The sequence below is a fragment of the Protopterus annectens genome, chromosome 2.part1 (assembly GCF_019279795.1).
Source record: "Protopterus annectens isolate FY-2018-M chromosome 2.part1, PAN1.0, whole genome shotgun sequence".
Taxonomy (NCBI): domain Eukaryota; kingdom Metazoa; phylum Chordata; order Ceratodontiformes; family Protopteridae; genus Protopterus; species Protopterus annectens.
The window spans coordinates 1,568,041,549-1,568,062,225 of record NC_056729.1 but is presented as its reverse complement, the minus strand read 5'-3'; the positions used below and the strand labels follow the sequence as shown (position 1 = coordinate 1,568,062,225).

Here is a 20,677-nt window from a genome sequence, read left to right as displayed (position 1 = left end):
GGAACTGACTACTTTGTGTATGTTCCTGGTACATAATTTTGCATTCCTAAACTTTTGGCCCTGCTAAATGGACTGTGCATTAAGAGGAATTAGGTCTGCATCCCAGTGCATTGGGAGCCATTGATAGGTAGTCTGATCTGTCTTAGACCTTAGAATCACCTTGGCCAGCCTTCAGTGTGATTTGGTGATTGGCCAGAAGGACATTTTGTTTACTTTAGCAGTTTTGTGTGCTGCTGTAAAGTTGTCATGTTTGCACATCACTACTCATTGTGCAGTGGCACCTCACACTGTCCTGTATAGTCCCAAGTACTTTGCATTATAATTTTCACTATAGTAGACTCCTGAGTACTCTTTCCAATACCTAGTTGCTCAAAGAGCATCTGGCTTTCTTGTTGAGGAGAAAAGCCCTGCAAGTACAAGTAACAACCTAGTAGCCAGCTATTAACACCTTAATTCATGCTAGCAGAAAAGCATGAAGTAAGATTCAAAGAACATCTGGCTTTCTTGTTGAGGAGAACAGCTCTGCAAGTACAAGTAGTAGTAGCCAGCTATTAACACCTTAATTCATGCTAGCAGAAAAGCATGAAGTAAGGATCAAAGAGCATCTGGCTTTCTTGTTGAGGAGAACAGCCCTGCAAGTACAAGTAGCAACCTAGTAGCCAGCTATTAACACCTTAATTCATGCTAGCAGAAAAGCATGAATTAAGGATCTATAACCATGGGTGTGCTTTTTCCTACTGTCTCTACCTGGTGCATTTTGGCATCCTTAGTCAATTTAGCAATTGTTTCATACTTACTGATAAGCACTTCATTCTAAAGCAAACTGATACAGTATGTGAGAGAGGTAGATGCACAATGTCAGTGGTGGCAAGGCAGTCACTTAGCAACACAAGCAACACCAAAAAGGTTGTCAGTGACACACACACACACACACACACACACACACACACGCACACACGCACACACGCACACACGCACACACGCACACACGCGCATGCACGCACGCATGCACGCACGCACGCACACACACACACACACACACACACACACACACACACGCACACACGCACACGCACGCACGCACGCACGCACACACACACACACACACACACACACACACACACACACACACACACACACACACACACACACACACACACACTCTACAAAATACACATAGTAAGGAACAGACAAGTAGACCCATATATGCTGAGGCTCTTAAATTTATCTTGCAAAATCCCAAAGGCCTTCAAGATGTCACACACAAAAGAAGTATCCTCATCAAGAAGGGTAGCTGCTTTAACCAGTGCTGTGGGCCAGTACTATGAAAGGCAACAAAAAAACACAGTTAGATCTATGCCACCCTGCTCCTGTATTCAAGATAAAAAAAAATACATTCCTTATTCCTTCTATAGGCACACCAACCAGGTGGCCAGATGCACAACAACACCCCCCCCACTTCAGCCATTCAGCTCACATTTTTGTGTCATGGCCCTCCATCCTCCTCCAACATACCTTGTCCACATGGAGCACTACAAAGCTCATGCTTTAGTTTCAAAATAGAAAACAATTTCTCCTTTTTAAACTGTAGCAAACTGTCTGCTACAAATGTAGCGAACAGTTGCTACAGTTTATACCCTGCCTGCATGGACTGCTACAGTGCTCCGGTTTTAGTTAAAAAAATCTTTCTTTTCTTTTGATCTGTAGCAAACTGCTTGCTACAATGCAGTAAGCAATTGCTACAGTTTGGACCACACATGTAGTGCTACAGCTCTGAGATTTGACCGCAAATGCAATACTGGCTTTTAAAAGCCAGTATTGCACTAAAAAAAAGATCGGGATCAGCTGATTGCAACCCTCAACACTTTGCACCCAGGGTAGTTGCCCCTCTTGCTCTGCCCTAGCTACTCTACTGTCTTCAGCAACCTCTAGAGCACTTTGCTTACATAACAAGCACCAAGACACATGCAGCATCATCACAAGGTTTCTCACCCTCTAAGCTAATGAGGCAAACTACCACACAACAAAATATTTTAGTTATAGGAGACTCTGTTAGATATCCCACTCACCAGGCTGGGCAAGAGAGAGAGAGATTAACAGTCAACTGCCTGTCAAGGCTAGGATCTGCGAGATCATGGATGCACTCAAGTCAGAGTACCACATGTACCAATATGACTCTGTCATAGCCCATGTGGGTGCAAATGACCTGAGATGAACCTCCCTGGATTCTATGAAGAGAGACATGACAGAACTCTCAGGCTATGTGCCCCAGGCTGGTATGAGAGTAGCATTGAAAAGCATTCTACCTTCACCAAGGATGATGCCACAGTACCAGTAGATGATAATAGACTTTAAATACTGGCATAGTTTTTGGTGTCACATCAAGGACATACAATATTTGTCTGCCTGAGAAAATATGGTAGACTGATAACACTGCTTTGCCAGGGCTGGTCTGCACCTGTCCTCCCTAGGTTTTTGAATATTGGTTAAACATTGTCCATCCTCATAGTGCCTTCTTTAGGCAGTACTAACCTGATAAACTTGCAGACATAGCTAAACTCACTCAGAATAGCTTCTGCTCAAAGCCAAGACTCTAAACAAAAAACTTCAGTCCCTGTAAGCTCTCCTCTTTTTTAATTTCTCCAGATCTTTTGGGTTTCTAATACCATGATGGGAATGAACCCCATTCCTAAGTTAAAGTACGATTAAAGTTCATGGAATTAGTATTGTTTCACTCTTTGATGTCAGCCAGAAGTGCTCTTTGCAGCACCCGCAATGTGCCCAGTAATGACTCCTTCTGTAATTTGCATAGAGTTACATGTATTGGTAGTATATCTTAATAGGATTGTAGACTCTTTTTTATAAGACCCATTGCTCCTGCTACTATTGGAACTATCTGGGTATTTTTCTTCCACATTGCTCTCATTTCTGCTTGCAAATTTTACGACTTTGTGTCTCTCTGTGTGCGCAGGACACTGTAGTCACTGGGTGTGGTGATTTCAATGATCAGTGCTACTTTTGTCTTCTTTTCGTGGACCACTAAATCTGGTTTTCTAGCCTCTATCCTTTGAACTGTTGGGAATGGATAATCCTATGTGATGTAGACTTCATCATTTTCTATGATGCTTTATGGCTCATGTTTCCACTGTTTTTCAGCCACTTCAGTACCATAATGTTTGCACAATCCCCAGTGCAGCAGTTTCGCCACATTATTATGCCTTTCAGTATACAGTCCTTCTGCCATTAGTATGTCACAACCAGCAATGAGGTGTGCAACTGTTTCCAATTCTGTTTTGCAAAACCTACATTTCTGTTTCTCCCACATGTTCAATGGACTTTGTAAACCCAACACGTACGTAACCCACTATCTTGGGCCACCAATATTAACTTTTCATCTCTTGGTTTAAATTTGCCACTCCTTAACCATTCCTGTGTTCATTCCTGATCAACATGAGGTTCTTCCAGAAGTTTTCTATAATTGCAACTATATTTATGCTTTTTCCACATTTCTTGCCTTCTCATCTCGTCCTTCACCTTAAATTCTTTCTTTTGTTTTTTGGCAGATTCAGTTGCTGCCTGATTTTTATCTACTTCTGGTTTGATTTTTTTTTTCATTCCTGCTTGACACCGATATGCTTCTGCTAGCCTAAGTAGGGAAATCATCTTAGAATTATTCTCCTCATTTTTCAAAACTTTCACTACATTTGGATCTTGTGAGGTCAGCAGATATCTGTGCATTCCCATGATTGCAGAGATATATATGTAATCAATTTCAAGGAGGCCCATTCCTCCTTCAGAACGGGGAATATATAATCTTGGTATGCACTGATTTTTATAAATGACTTGGTGAGCATGAAGCATCCTTCTTGTTTTCCTATCTAATATATTCAACAAGCTTTGGGGTCAGTCAGTCACTCCAAAACTGTAAGTCAGGACAGGAAGAGCAAATTGATTTATAGGTTAGATTTTGTTCCTAGATGTCAATGCTGTTTTCAGGATTAATTTATATCTTCTAAAGCACTCCTTAATAAGTTTTATTCTCGTTTGTTCATGCTTTATTGTTGATCCTTCAGCTATTCCCAAATATTTATACACTGCCTCTTGCTCATTCTTTTATATAACATTCTTGTCCCAAACTGAAGTTTTCTTGGTGATGCAGTTTTCTTGCTTTAATGGTTGCTTTTGCACATTTATCAAGACAAAATGACATTCTTATATCATCTGAAAAAGTTTTGACAACTTGCAGTTGTGCTTTCAGTTCCTCATCTGATGAGCTATACAGTTTCAAATCATCGACAAAGAGAAGATGAGAAGTCTTTGCACTTTGTTGTTTTCTTAACTTTGTTTCAATCTCTTTGGCTGTTACTTCATCCCATTTCATATTCTGTACCTTTAAACTTCTTATTCTTTCTTTTACTTCTTCTATCCAATTAGCATGTTTGTTATGTTCCACGGGATCTTCATAGATACTTCTCCAAAATGTATCTATTTCTTCTATTTTTGGTGGTATTTTAATTCCTTTCACCTTATTTCCCAATTCTCTATAAACATTTTTTTGGGTCATCAATAAATTGCTTATTTTGGACTTTTCCTTTATATTTGTCTATGTATCTTCTAATTTTTTCCGCTTGTGTTGAGATTTTTAGTTTATTATTTGCAATAGTGCATGATAGATTCTGATCTGTTCTAATATCACACATTGCTTTTATCACATCTATCTTACTGAGTATTTTTGTTGATCTATTCCCTCTTCTATACTCTTCTAATAGTGACCCTGCTTAACTTAGTTGCTTTATAGTTTTCTCTATTCGATACTTCCATGATAGTATTCGATTTCTCCCCTTTCTCTGCTTCACTAGCCTGTGTTCTTGTGGTAGAACTTTATCAGTTACTAATTTAGCTGCACAGTAATATATCCTGCTTACTTCTGTTATATCGCACAAATCTCTATGGACAGTCCTCCCCCTGGAGAATGTAGATGTCTGTTCAGTTTCTGAAACATAGTTTAGAGCCACAGATGGATTCCCAGTAGTGCAAGGCTATAATGCCCTCCACATATTTAGACCATCTGCTGCACAGGTAGGTTTATATCAAACACGAATACACCTTAAGGTTAGTCAAACAGTGTGGCACACTTGAGCTTCTCCATGTCTACCTTAATATAAGTTCCATACCATGTTCTTGCAAGGTACAGGTCCCCCTCAATGACCCAAGAAGCCCATACTTGAATGTACTAGAGACGTTCCCCCATTCAACCCCACACAATATTCATGGGTGGCTTTAACTGCCCCAACATTATTGGGAATCACACCCAACCATACAGCCCCAGGTTTTTCTGGACTTTTCCAAAATGCCCTTGAAAATCTAGTCTGTATGCCCACCAGAGCTGCAAATATTCTTAGCCTGGTCCTCACAAACATGTGGGAATGAGATACTCCCCCTAATATAAAGTCCTCATTGGTCAGGTCAGACACAAAGCTGTCTCCTTTGAAATAAATATTAAGTCCAGGGCCCCAGCTATCCTTGGAACATTTAAAAACTATTTTAAGGCTAACTACCTCCTACTAACTGACAGTCTAGCAAAATTCCAAGCTTTCGTAAAAGCCTGAGAACATAGCTGCGTATGTGGAATTGTTCATAGAAACCCTGTACAATCATGAAAATAGCTGCATTGAGTCAGCTGTAATTACACAATATAAACATAGGACAACTGCCAAAAACAAACCACCATAGTGTAATCCCATTATAAATAGATTATATAACAAAAGAAAGCAATCATGTCCAAAACAGGAAGTCACTGTCCAGCAAGGTAAAAACTCCCTCATCAATCCAAATAAGCAACCCAAATAAGCAACATAGAGGACTGCTCAAGTCCCCCACAGCAAAATTTGAGATTAGAAATAGCCTGCATAGCTAAGGACAGCCATAAGCTTTCTTCAGTTATTTCCACAACCTTAAAGGCATCACCCAACAATTTGCCAAACTAAATGTGAATGCAGCCACCTATACAGAGCCAAAGGATATAGCAAATCTGCTGGCTGATAAATTTAGCTCCAGTTTTAACCCTCTATCACCCTCAGTCACTCCCCAAGAAATACCCTCCACCATTACTCCACCAACCCTCATGAGGGAGAAGGTCATCACTGCACGCTCTAATGCCAAGAACACTGCTTCATTGTGCCCTCATAATATCCCAGTATGCCTCCTAAATACCATGAAATATGACTTCTCGGTTCCACTAGAATCTCTGTTTAACCATAGCCTCCAGGCAAGGTTTTATGCCTAAAGAATGGAGGACAGCAATGGTTATCCGTTATCCGTTATCTACACATGGTGGGGGGTCCTTACACATACCAGGGGAACTACTAACCCATAAGTCTAACTAGGCTTATATGTAAGGCCATGGAAAAAAATTATCATGGATCTAATAAACAATGGCATAAGAAACGGTGAGGCATTGGACCCTACCCAGTTTGATTTTATCATTGAGGCACGTCATGCTTATTTAACCTGGTGGACTTTTTCAAGAAGGTCAATAAATCAATGGTCAAGGTCAAAACAGTTCAGACTGCCTACCTTGACCTGGTTAAGGTATTTCACACAATACTTCACTCCAGCATTTTAGATAACTTATAAAAAAATAGGCATAAACCCATATGTCACCCGATGGATAGCCAGATGGCTCACTGATGGGACACAAGAAGTTAGGATAGGGGAATCCACCTCCACAAAGAGGACAGTTACTAATGGAGTCCCATAGGAATAGATGTGGGGACCTCTCCTTTTTGACATCTACATTTCTGAAGAGAAGGCAAATATCAAGTACTTCTGACTGACCAAATCTGCAAATGACTGTAAACTAGGTGTGGTCACTGAATCACCAAAGACACAGACACCCTTAAAGTGGGCCTATCACAGACAAACAACTGATGCCAGAGACAAGAATTAAAACTCAATGTGAAAAAATGCATAATACAGTAAACTCTCAGTTAACCAGAACTCAAGCAACTGGCACTCTCAAGCAACCAGAAAAAAACAAATGAAAGAAATACAGCACATTATGAACAATTCAATTACATTTTCATGTGTTGCACTTTCTGCCCCCCCCCCCCCAAGCCAGGTTTTTAATTACCGTATTTCAATATTAAAATCAAGTCTAAATAGTGTTTATGGTGTGGTATGGTGTAGCATAGGGTACAGTATTAGTCAGGCCTATTTTTAATAGTAACTCTCATACAACTAGAAACTACAGTTATCCGGCATCTACCAATCCCCATGGATGTCGGTTAACTGAGAGCTTACTATAGTATCCTTTGAAAGGACCACTGTCCCTGGAAACTGAGACATTGTTAACAGGAATGTCTTTCGGCTTCTCCCATTAGGGATTGCTACAGCGGATCACCAGTCCGCAGATTGATTGGCAGTAGGGGTTTTACGGTGTCGAGTTGCTAGCATGGCACCCAACCTTCACACACACACAGACATACACACACAGACACACACATGCACACACATGCACCTAACTGCATGTCTTTAAAAGTCACTCAACGGCAGGGAGGACATGCAGACTCCACACAGAAGGCACTCCAGCCAAGAATCAAACCAGAGAACTTCTTGCTGTAAGGCAACAATGCTAACAACTGCACCACCACTACTGACAAGCTCACCAGCTTAAATGTAAACCCATATGTCATAAGATGGGTTGCAAACTGGCTCAAGGGCAGAACCCACAAGGTCAGAATTGCTGGAGCCATGTCAGACTCTAAGCCAGTCACAAGCGGTGTCCCACAGGGCTCGGTTCTGGGACCTCTCTTGTTCGGCATTTATTTTTCCGAGGTGCAAGCAAACATAGGAGGATTGTGGCTGACAAAGTTCACAGATGACTGCAAACTGGGTGCCATAATTGATACTCCAGCGGACACAAGCATCCTTCAGAAAGGCCTCATAGAAATGGATAACTGGTGCCAGAGCCATGGTCTTAAACTGAACGCCAAAAAATGTATAGTCATACCCTTTGGGAAAAACAAAGTACCCACAAATTACCACATAGGTGGTAATCCATTAAGTACGGAAGAAGTAATCAGGGACCTAGGAACCCAAGTTGACAGTAACCTCTCATTTGACACTCACATTGCCAAGGTGGTTAGGAAGACCTTCTATATTCCCACCTTATCATGAAAGGATTCACATCTAGATCAAGAGAGGTCATTGTGCCCCTATACTCTTCCCTTATCAGGCCCATAATTGAGTACAATGCCCCATTTGGGATGTACCTTACCCGACACCTGCAGCAGTTAGAAAGACCCCAAAAGTACCTCACCAAGAGGATCAAGGGTCTCAAACATATGTCATATGCTGCCCGGCTAAAGAAACTCCAGCTCTATTTAGTCGCATACCGCCTACTCAGAGGCAATCTATGCCTGACATACAAGGCCATGTCCAATCTGGAATTAATGAACATGTTCCACCTCAGAAAATCCAAATCCACCAGAGCCACGAGAGCGAGAGATTTGAACCTCAACACAGAAATAAATAGGACGTGCTGGAGGGACAGATTCATAACCCAGAGGCTCCCTACACTCGGGAACAGAATCCCAGTCCATATTAAGCAGAGCCCCTCACTGACTCTCTTCAAGAGAAATCTTGACGAATGGATGGGAGATCGTAGGTTTACCCCGGGGGTCATCTCTGTGTCACTACTAGACAGAGGCACAGTAAACTAAACCCTAAATGGGCACAGTATTCTCATTCCAAGGGGCGGCAAAAGCCACACACACTCTGGCTAGGCTTATAAATGCCCTAGGGCAGATAGCCTAGTATGAACCTATGAACCTATGACAATAAAACCTGTAAAAGTAGACCTGATGGACAGAGATCTGGTAGCACATGTTGATAGTAACTTGACCTTTGACTGCCACTTGTCTACTGTGATGTGATAATCATTCTACATTGCGGAACCATGAACACAGCAAAAAGCTTGAAACCAAGACCAAGTGAAAAGTATAATTCAAGGCAGCGAAGAGCAGCAAGAAACAGTGATGAAGCCAAAGGTAATCTCCACAAAAAGTTCATTCAAACACACGTCATAAATTTCTCCAACAATTTCATACAACATCTTGCTCTTTAATTTTAAATTGGTCACCAATTAATTTTAATTGTAACTTGATTGGTTTTAATTAACGAAGCACAAGATCTCATTAAGAGACTCACAAATAAGGTTGTTCTGCCCTGCATTTTTATCTTGATAAAGCTCAGTATTGCACTGAGCGAAAGCGCTTGAGAGAAGGATTTGGAGAAATTTATGTTGTGTGTTTGAGAGAAGGACTTGGAGAAATTTATGTCGTGTGTTTGAATAAACTTTTTGTGGAGATTACCTTTGGCTTCATTCTACATTGCACAACTTATAAGTAAGGGCATGGCATTTAAGTCAAGGAGGTCATTGTTCCACTGCACTTGGCTGTAATTAAATCAAAAGGTGCTTCAACAAAGTATTAGTTTAAGGGTGTGCACACACACAACAAAGTATTAGTTTAAGGGTGTGCACACTTATGCAACTAGCGTATTGTACGTTTTTTATTTTTTTATATTTTTCCCCTAATAGATTTGTTTGTTTTTCAATTGAATCGTACAGGTTATACGTCACATTAAAGGTGGGAAAAATTTTGAAATGATTTATTGTGGTCTAATTTTTTTATATCATAAAAACCTGGCATTTTAACAGGGGTGTGTAAACTTTTATATCCACTGTAGATAGATAGTTAGATATCAGTTCAAGTGAAATAGTTGAGGACTGTTTGTTCAACTGATCAGCTGGTTGCAGATGCCGGTGTGTTACTGTTGTAATAGCGATGATGGGAAATATACCATCTTTGCTATTAAGCAGTTTTGAATTGGTATAGTCAAGTAGTAGAGGGTGTCATGGGTGCAGCCCCCCCCCCCCCACAAGAGCTGTAAGGAGTTTGGTCCCTGCAATAATACAGTTATTTTGGAGTTTTATTCTCTATTTTTTCTGTTCAGAGCACAGATGTTGCAGTGTTTGCAATTTGCATGCTAATCATTTTTTCATTGAAAGGTGGTCCAGTGTGAGCGATTATTTTACATATATTCACATATATCTGTATCTTTATTGCACAGACAGCAGCATAATATAATGTTTGTATGGCTGCATATAAGATGTGTAAGAAACAGAATTTGAAGATTCATGAGGATAAAGGTGCATAATTTTGAATATGTGCTGATGAGGTGATGAGGCAAAGGGACAGCACGAATCTACAAAGGAATTGTTGTCATACTCCTAGAAGATGAGAGCAGCTGAAATTCTTAGGAAGTGCGTCACGGTATATGACACCAAATGAAATGTTTGGATTTACCTCTTTTTGTTGGCCTTAAATCAGGAGTGTCCAATAGTGACCTGTTAGCCACAATCCAGCCGACCAAAGTATTGTATCCAGCCAGTGGCATGTCCCACAACAAGAAGGAATTGGCACATACAATGTTTTAAAATGATTATCCTCTTCTAGTTTATATTTTCACAATTGTAGCAGGGATGCTATTTCTTTAATGTTCTTATCTTGTTAATTGCAACCTAAGTTTTCACAGTTGTGGCAAGAATACAAACCGTGAATCTGAAGCCATCAGTGTTGTGTCATCTGCTCTTGTTTCTTCCCTTTGGTTCCTTGAAACCATTACTGAATTTAATGCCACTTTTGGCATATATTTGTCTAAACAGGTTGCTCAGTTTGAGAGACCTCAGAGATTCCTAACTAAAAAAATCAATGGTCTCAAGACACTCAGTTATTCAGACAGTTTGGCAGCCCTATCTCTATACTGTCGGTTATAGACTCTTTGGTGAGCTCTGCCTGACCTTTTGAATCATGAAACACTCAAACTGATTGTTTAATGGTGGTGAGAAGACAGTTACTTAATCTTGATTGCCTATTCCTTCACAAAGCAAATGCTGCCTCAGATACCCAGTTAAATGAACTAAACCTTCATCAACAGATAAAACATTTAAGGTGGCATAATAGGTTCATATCCCAACATGCCCCCACCTCTGGAACAAACCGCGTCTCCTTCATGTCAAGCAGATGAGGACCCTTACAACCTTCAAGGTAAAGACAGATAATTGGATTGGCAGTCTCAAATTCTCCTTTAGCCTACCTTGCATTGCCATCTTTAAGGCTGACGGGAACTTTGTAATATTATTTATTGGCTAGGCTTGTAATGGTCTATAGACTGATTGCCTTGTACTTTCCTATGAAGCCATGAACCTAACATGCCCACATGTTCATTAAAATTCATTTAGCAATGCTGTGTGGTTTACTTATCATTTCAGACAGATCATTTCAAAGTTTTATTTATTTGCATACTGGCCTGCTACAGCTTTCCAAATGAAGCAATGTATTGTGCTTGTGGTACATGCATGCAAACCAACACAAAAAACAAAAAGTTAGTTTAAAAAATGTCAGAGAAGTACACCAAACTGTAGAACCTTGGATCTGAGCTGCCCTTTGAGGGTATGGTTTCCATCTGCCAGACATTCTGTATGGACTGCTGAAGAGTACTGTTCACCCAAGCGTATGCCTACCAACATCAACATGTCATTTTATTAGATTCATGAAATATTTTGCTATTTATCTATTTACTGCCTTAAGCTGATGTGCACACCTGGTTATACCACCTCACAAAAGAATCTCAGTACATTTGTAAAACATGCAAAGCAACCAGTAGTCACGTGAGGCCAATACTTTCACCTGGAACTCATTTATATCAGGTTATGGCCAGTATATTCACCCAATGACCTTTCCTTTACCATAATCAACATATCTTGCAGTTTTTAACTCTTTAATATGTGCCATCCATGCATAATTCTGACACCAGCATCTACCACATAAGCCGTGCAACTCCTTTACATATTGGATGGCCTCAGAACAATGTTTGCTTCCTATAGTCCCTGTAGTATGTCTATCACACATCAGTATTACTTATGCCCATATGTGTATAACACACTACTTCTGCCACCTTCATGGCCTCTACATGACCAGAACAAATTATGTTTTAAATATTGTCAACAATTATGCAAAATAATGTAATGGTTATCATTTTATGTCTACTTTGGCTTAATGAGACCAGACTACCTGATGATGAATTTACTGGCCACATAGTCCTACTATCCCACTTGATGTCTGCTAAAATATTTAATACATTCAAAGAATTTAAAGTATTTTTTGCTCACCCCATACCTGTTATCTATTTGCTTGCCATGATTCTACAAACAGCAGCTGATCATAACACACACATCCTCCAGCCAGCCATCAGGGGGATTTTGTATTGCTTGTTCTAATGTCCTCCTTGGATACCATGTAAGCTCTTGGGATAGGGGAGTGCAGTAGCTACAGTGGTGTGCTGTCGCCTGCTTCTGTGAGCAATGTAGCCCATCATACAGGCCCCTATCTTATCTCAAATGGGCAGCACATTATAGGTCCTTGGCCTCTACCAAAGATCCACTAGTTGGGGGTATGGTGTGCCCCTCAACCTCCTGGCATAGAGAGGTGAGCAAGCAATGTCTCTTTACTCCCCCTCTCTTCCTGGCTGGATCCTTCATTACCACTAACCAAACCCAGGCAAGGCGTGAGATAGTTAGAGCTCCATCTCTCTGCCACAGAGCTAGTTATGAATTTATTGTATTTTTGTAAGGATGGCCTGTGCCACCCTGAATCCACAATGTGGGTTTTCAGCCCATGCTTTTGATATCTAAATATGCTACATCTAAGGCCCCACCATCTCAGAGACAAGGCAAATACATTTATTTCCTTGTCTTTCAGCTGGTGCAACCTCATAAGTGGTATATGCAGAGTCTGGAAACAAATCCCACACACTGAGGGTGGGGATGCAAACCCAATTCAAAAGCATTGTTTGTTTCCTTGTTTTTAGAAATACTTCTTTACATTTTCCCCAGTGGTATCCCAGGCAACAATCACTTAGTGCACAATACGGATGTCTTAGGCACTATGGTTTTAATAAGACAAAGATAACCCAGCATTTTTGAATAGTTGAACATAGTCCTATACTCTGGTATACTATAAACACTGCATGTAGTTCGAACATTTTGACTATTAAATGATGGGTCTGTCAAAACCTAATGCTGTAGTTCTAAAGTAAAACCTCATGCACTTACAGGAGATGAATATTTCTAAACCAGGTACCCTGATGTGATAATAAATGCTAGTAAAATGCTTAGTTTCTTTTAATTGCCTACCTGCAGTTCATAGGTTCATAGATTAGTACTAGGCTAACTGCCCTTGCGAGACATTTTAAGCCTAGCCAATTATCCCCTGTGTGATAAAAACCCTGTACCTTGTGTTTGTAAGGAAAACACCTTAACCATTAGGCCACCCTCCCAACCCCACACTTCAATAACTGTCAACTTGAATACCATAGACACAGCTTAGCCCTTCTTTTTTATTATTCTCACATTTTAAAACCAACTGCTCCAGTTAAATTAGAGAATACATAAAATTCCATCATAAAGTATAAAAACTGTATCAATCAAAGTAAACCACCCATAACATAAGGACATGAAAATGCTTAATGCTGCTAAAAGCATAATATTTTTCACATTCGTACTCCCTTTAAAATTTCATGTATACTATTCATATTCAGTTTTACATACAGGTCACCAAGAAGTCTTTGAAATAAACAAATAAAAAAATAAATAAATAAAAGTACATCAGCAATTCTAGGGACATCTAACAGACTGAAATAACAATGATGCAACAGACCAGTTTAGCATCACACTTGCATGACACTCCATTAAAAACCATAAAGCATGTTACATTATTCCAAAAATAACTCCAAACAGAACTCCTATACGAAAGGAATCCTGGCCACAAGACACTGAAAAAATCCTGGATTAATATGAATAAAAAAAGTTTCTAAAATTGCAGTCAACAGGGTTCCCAAAACAGCTGTTGCCTTAGTCATTGTTTTGGACTCTGTTCCCATAGCATGCAAGGACTTCTGAAACAATACAAAGCATATGATAGTCTGCTTGTACTGTATATTTTATGCAAACTGATCTTAAAAAAAGCTTTCACTGGGACACAAATAAAACTGAATAAGAATGAAAAACACTGGCATTAAACAAACAATGTAAACTAAATACGATACTCTAGATATGCTGACACTGTACATGTGGTATTTAATAGCTGTAAGGCAGTCTCCACATCACGAGACTGGCTAGAAATTATTGTTATAAAATACATAAGAAACATTTCAGTTTAGCAAAACAAGGCATGTTGTGAATTAGGCAAGTGGAAACATTCTTCGATTGCAGAGCCTCTGATTAATATATGCCTTAATGTGAAACTCTGTACAACTGCCAGCTATAATGGATTCCATTTCCCTGGCTCACTTTTTTATTTGTGTATGTATAAATTATGAATCCAACAAAAACAGCCATATAATTATGCTCCTTTAGACAGGTCACAACAAATGACAACTTTGACTGATCTGTCAGCATCCTGTTTCCTAAAATCTTTTTTTTTTTTTTAAAGTAAACCCACTGGCCATAAATTCCTCTTTTCTGTGGTGACCTCAGAGTACTGCAGGGTTACCTGACTTGCTAAGACTCAAACAGTAGACTATGGGAAAATGAAGCAATCAAACCTATAACAACAAGGTAGCCTTATCTACATCTCTATCTATCAATCTATTATCTCTCTCTCTCTCTCTCTCTCTCTATATATATATATATATATATATGTATATATAGACAGAGAGATACCAACACCCATTATGTGATGTATTTAGTTGTAAATGTATGGGTAATCATTACGTTTACAGTAACAGCAGCAAAACTTTAACTTGCCATAACCTAAAACAGGCAATCATTTTTTAAACAGTTTCTCCTTGATTTTTTTTTAATATTGTAGCAATGTTTAACTGTCAAAACAACCATCATCAGAACCTACTACTTTGCAAATAATTTCACCTTTTGAAAAACATTTCAAACTGCATGATAAGTATGTTGTTAAATATCCTTAGCCCTATGGTTCCATTAAAGTTGGTAAAATCTAGATTAAACAAAGGAGATCATGAGTTTTAGCTTACACAAGCATATGAATTCTTGTCTATAGGTATGTTATTGAAAATGTATAATTAATAATGCAGCCTTAATACAGTGTTATTCGGTTATATAATGGGAGCAGCCGAAAGAAGAAGAAGATGGTTATATGTTCAGATGGGCAAAAAAGATGCAGCAGTTGACAGCTGTGTCCTAGATACAGCTATGCAGCTATTGTTATAACTGGAATGCATGTTATAACATATTGTTTCATATGCCAAGGATATGCTGCGTTACAGTCAGCGAAGCCCTGGCAGCACTGATAAATATGTGTTCACAATGGTTCAGTCATCTTGATCTGATTTCCATCTGTGTTGCAAAGTTAAGAAAGACATGGCAACTAGCCACTCCCACATGGCTACCAAACAACAATCAAATAAGACAAAAAAGTACTACATGAAAACTGGATACACCCCCCCCCCCCCGAAAAAAATGTTGTTTAAAAAAAAAATAGCAGCATTATAAGGTAAATGTGCTTTCTGGTAAAGAATCAAAATTAAAAGCTGTTCCCTTACATGTATTCATTCATTTCTTTCAATAACATCCTGGAAAATTTGCAAGCCGCCACTTTGATTGCTTCTTGTTAATTCTTATTCCCCAAGCTGGAAACTTATTGCTTTTAAATATCACTTTGATAAGTTGTTCAGTTTCTCTTTCCTTGGCAGATCCAAGCAGTGAAGAAACTACATCCATGCAGAAGAGTAAAGCACAGACTGATTGAAGGGCTATAGCAGTGCAGGTCACCTGTGACTGGGATTGTGTTTCATGGCAATGAATTTCACGTCTGTACAGTTACATGAGCACTGGATTGTCAGTAATTTAATAATGCTGAAAATGGGTACTGTCCAGATGGTTCTATTTAATCATCCCCTGTTGCCATTAAAACAGTCTTTCAGTTTGTTCTCAAACTGTTGCAATTGAGAAACAGTTCTGGATTTTTGAAAAGAAAAGCTTTGATGTCGTAGCTGTACACCATTCATGCAAACACCATTCTGCAAAGTATGACTCAGAAATGTCAGTCTGCATTTTAATGACTGTGTACAGCTTATAAATACTTTATGTATGGTTTATATGTTTTTCATCAAAACACAATGGATGCATTTTAACATATTTTAATGTGATTCCTGTACAATTCAATAAACATTTTGCATTACTCTCCCACTCATTTCATGATCCCTGATTTTATTTCCAGACCTCCTCCAAGGTAACTATTGCCTCTATATTTTTGTGATGCTGTGATAAGTTGTTAAGATTATTTTATTACAGTCATGAAATCATAATATAAAGCAGAAACACAGTTACTAGACTGGATTCTCTGAGGCAGAATAAAATTATAGAACACCATAATTGCTTCTTCTTGTTTTAGGAAGTGTAATAATTCATTTAACATACTACTGTCCCACTTAAAGCAAAATTATCTAAATTTGTTTATTTGGGGGTGGGGGGTCATTCCTGCAATGCTTTGCTTTGCTTTATTACTTATATCATTATATCCAGTAACAGATTTATATTTTAGAAGAGAAAGAGCAGTACAGAATCTAATAATTGTTGTTTCCCAGAGCATGTTTTCCAGTCAGGGTGCCTTCTGTGTGAATTCTGCATGCCCTCCTTTTGTCTAGGGAGGATTTTTATGGGTGTCCTGGTTTCCCCCTATATCCTGTAGACATGCCAGATTACCCGTGCCTGTGTGTGTGTGTGTGTGTGTGTGTGTGTGTGTGTGTGTGTGTGTGTGTGTGTGTGTGTGTGTGTTTGTCTGTATTTATATATGTGCATTAATGTATATGTGTATCTGTATGTGTTTGCAACCATTTGATTCAGCTTCAACATATACTCACTTTCTCATACATAGGAAAGGACTAGGATCTATCCATATAACTTGCACAAGCATTGGTTGCAAAATACCAACTTTCAAGTATGGGTTCATGATCTAAAACCTAACATCTTAGCTATATGTAAACCATGGCTCAAACCTTATATACAGGATTCTGAATTTACTACCCCACACAGTATATAATTCACAGAGCTGATGGAAAGAAAAGAAGGCTGGAGGTATAGTTATAATGGTTCAGTTATCCTTAAATTCTAACCTTTTTCCACATTCAACTTTCGAACATGCCAGGATTGGAAGTTATACTAATAAACATTACTATATAGTATTACAAACAATTATAGATTAACTACATATAACTTAACTACATATACCTTAACTACATTAACTACATATATTTAAAATGAAATATGGTACCTAAATTTATCTGATATATTCATCTGGTAATAAATTTTTGTCATGCAATGATTTCAGTATTCTTTGGAATCAAGAAACCTTGCAGAATTCTGATTTTTAATAACAATCACTGGTTTACACAACTAATTTTAACAAGTGACCATCACAATCCTAAACAGGAACACACAACACCTACTCGACTGAATTCTAACAAAATATTCTGAGAATTCTCTCCTTTCTGGGACATTTCCCAGTCATCTCATGATCACTGACAAACATTCACATTCTGAAAATATAGAGCATCCACCATCTTATCCAGACATGATTACTAAGGAACCTGAAGACAAAGAATATGAATGCAACAAGATATGTGATTAAAGCTACAAACTGGAAGAGTATCTGTTATGGAAAGAGGTTCAAATGCCTCCAATTTTGTTCAACAGACTTTCTCTTGGACTGATGGGCAAGTTTTACGACAGGATCTACTTAGGACAAGAAGGAATAAAGATATCTTTGTTCCTTGGATAATAAACTTTTAATCAGCTAGTGAAGATAAGAGTTACAACTTGGCCATCAGAATAACAACCTAGATATGATACAAAAGCATAGAACAACTCATAACATATGTTAAAGGTATATTAGATCCGCAACAACTCCTATATAATAACATAAATGATCAGGAGCAGTTCACTGATGCTAACTGTGTTATTATGTGTTTGAGACATGCATGCCAAGGAATTCAAAATCTTGGTATCCATGTCAAGAACACATAATACTGGGACAGCATCAGATAACCACTCATAATTCTTTGTAGTACATGTACATGGAGCGTTATCTACTCCATGTACTACAAGTTACAGTAAAAAAAGTTGTGTTTTACCAGCTTTCAGAGCCATAAAACACTTAGCGAGTGCTTTCAGAAAGGTAGAGTAGGTTCATAGGTAGGTACTAGGCTATCGGCCCAAGGGCCTATGTAAGCCTAGCCAACAAGGTTCCCTGGCTTATGCCACCCAAGAAAGTTATTTTCCTGTGCCACTGTCGAGCAGAGATACAGAAGTGATCCCCGGGGTGTATTTCCTATTTCCCATCCACTCATCAAGATTTTTGTTGAAGAGTGCTAATGAAGAACTTTGCTTGACATAGATGGGTAGCCTATTCCAAAGTATGGGAATTCTCTGGGACAGGAATCTATTCCTCCTGTGTAGCATGCTCCTTTATCTTTGCACTCACCTTCCATGGCTCTTAACTGTACAGATTTTTCACAGAATGTGCAGATTTTTGCCTCATATGTTTGCTGTGTTCCTCATGAAGTCTGTGGTTTTCAGACAAATTACTGAGGACTGAATACACTAAATAATGGCATACATTTAGGTTTCAGACCTTGTATCCTTCAGTATATCAGGCAAACATATATCCTGTTATTCTAATAACTTTCTAGGTTTAGAATAATAAGTCAGGAACACATTAGCAAAATACATCAGGCAGAAACAAATCTTTTGTTCTTCCACTGTCATTTGTAATGGCAGATTTTACTGCCTAACCTGAGACCCAACCTTAATAACTTTAGCAGGGGGTACTTAACATTTTTTAAGGTCGGATCTCGCACCATTCTAGCAATTAGCTGATATGGCTTTTTCCAAATATTGGAGTGTAGTCAGTGTGCTCTAAGCACTACACTAATGTTATAACAATTTACTAACAAACACTCTCAACAACTGCAAAGAGCACCAGTCCACCATAAGAAAACTACTGGGAATATCAAAATCTACAACAGTTGTTGTTGTGTGTCTTTCGGCTTTTCCCGGTTAGGGGTCGCCACAGTGGAACGCTGGTCCGCTAATGATTGGCAGTAGATTTTCACAAATGCCGAGGTGCCAGCTCGATGTCCAACCTTCAACAAAGGCACGCCCATTTACGCATGTCTTTCGAACGCCCACCCAACCGCGGGGAGGACATGCAGACTCCACACAGAAGGCACTCCTTGCACTCCAGCCGAGAGTCAAACGGGAGAACCTCTTGCTGTGAGGCAACAACGCTACCGCTGCACCACCGTGGAATACAAAATCTACAACAGTAATCATTTTAATTAATCATCATATCTTAACAGATCAGCTGCATCTGCAGCTTTTTTCAATTTAGTTATCAGGCAATACAGTTCCCAATAACAATTATTTTTAGCACATCAATATGCAAATGACCCTTATGAACATCAGGTGTTTCAGCTATATGGCGATTCTGAATGCCCATGACTTATTGCTTTTTAAGCTGTTTTAATGGACAATTTCAGGGCAATAAAGCCAAACCCCACTAGCTGTGGATATTCATATTTTGGCTGATGTTCGTAAGGGTCAATTGCATATATCCCATGTGCCTCTGTTACAAGAGGTTTGAGAGGTCACTCATTGGAAGTTCTAGCTTGACTAGAATTTTCATTTCGTTTTTACTGATTTTTTTTTTGTGTGACCTTCTCACTCTTTGTTATAGTTTGATAGTTGATATATTTTGCAGTCACCCTAATGGTAATGGACATCAGCTGGGTATAACAGCTCTGTGTTTCTTCTGCTTAGTCAAACACTCTGCTTGTGCTGTCCTGATGAGGTCATAACAAGGCTGAAATATGCATATCCACAGCTAGTGGGGGTTGGCTTTATTGGCCTGAAGTTGTCCATTAAAATGGTTTACAAAGCAATGAGTAATGGGCATTCTGAATCGCCATATAGCTGAAACACCCGATGTTCATAAGGGTCATTTGCATATGTTCCATCTGCCTCTGTTACAAGAGGTTTGAGAGGTCACTCAGTGGAAGTTCTAGCTTGGCTGGAATTTTCATTTAGTTTTTACTGATTGTTTTTTCTGTGTGACCTTCTCACTCTTTGTTTTAGATTTGTAAATATGGGAGATACGTGAAGTAGTGTAGAAATCAGGTGGGATTGGGCAATAGTAGTCTGAGTGCTTGTTGTGAAGTACTGTTTGTTTCTATACAGTGTTCCTATTTTTTATGTACTTTTTTTACTGTTTGGGATATGTGGATGCCAAATCTCATGTTACGGTCAATTTCAAATCCTAGAAGTTTGGTGTGAGGTGAGGGGGATATGAGGGTGTTATTTAATGAAGTGATGTTAATTGTGGCAGTGGGGGCAGTTGTTTTACTTGTTTGGAAGATCATGAGTTTGTTTTTTGGGGGGGGATGAGGATTAGTTGGTAATTTGTTAGCCAGGTCTCTACTGCTAGAGAGGATTGTTTTGTTAGTGTTTGAAGTTCCTGTATGGTAGTATCAGCACATATCACTGGTGAGTCATCTGTATATTGCATTAGTGAAGCTTGTGGGG

At 39.0% G+C, this 20,677-nt stretch overlaps 1 protein-coding gene across 1 annotated transcript in view; it reads right to left on the bottom strand.

The window, feature by feature from the left end:
* Positions 1 to 10,686, bottom strand: part of RNF207 (ring finger protein 207) — a 1,144,530-nt gene extending 1,133,844 nt beyond the window's left edge. The window contains exon 1 of the mRNA XM_044063578.1: positions 10,619 to 10,686. Within this exon, the coding sequence (XP_043919513.1) occupies positions 10,619 to 10,686 (68 nt within the window). The remainder of the gene's footprint in view (positions 1 to 10,618) is intronic.
* Between the last annotated feature and the right edge of the window lie 9,991 nt (positions 10,687 to 20,677).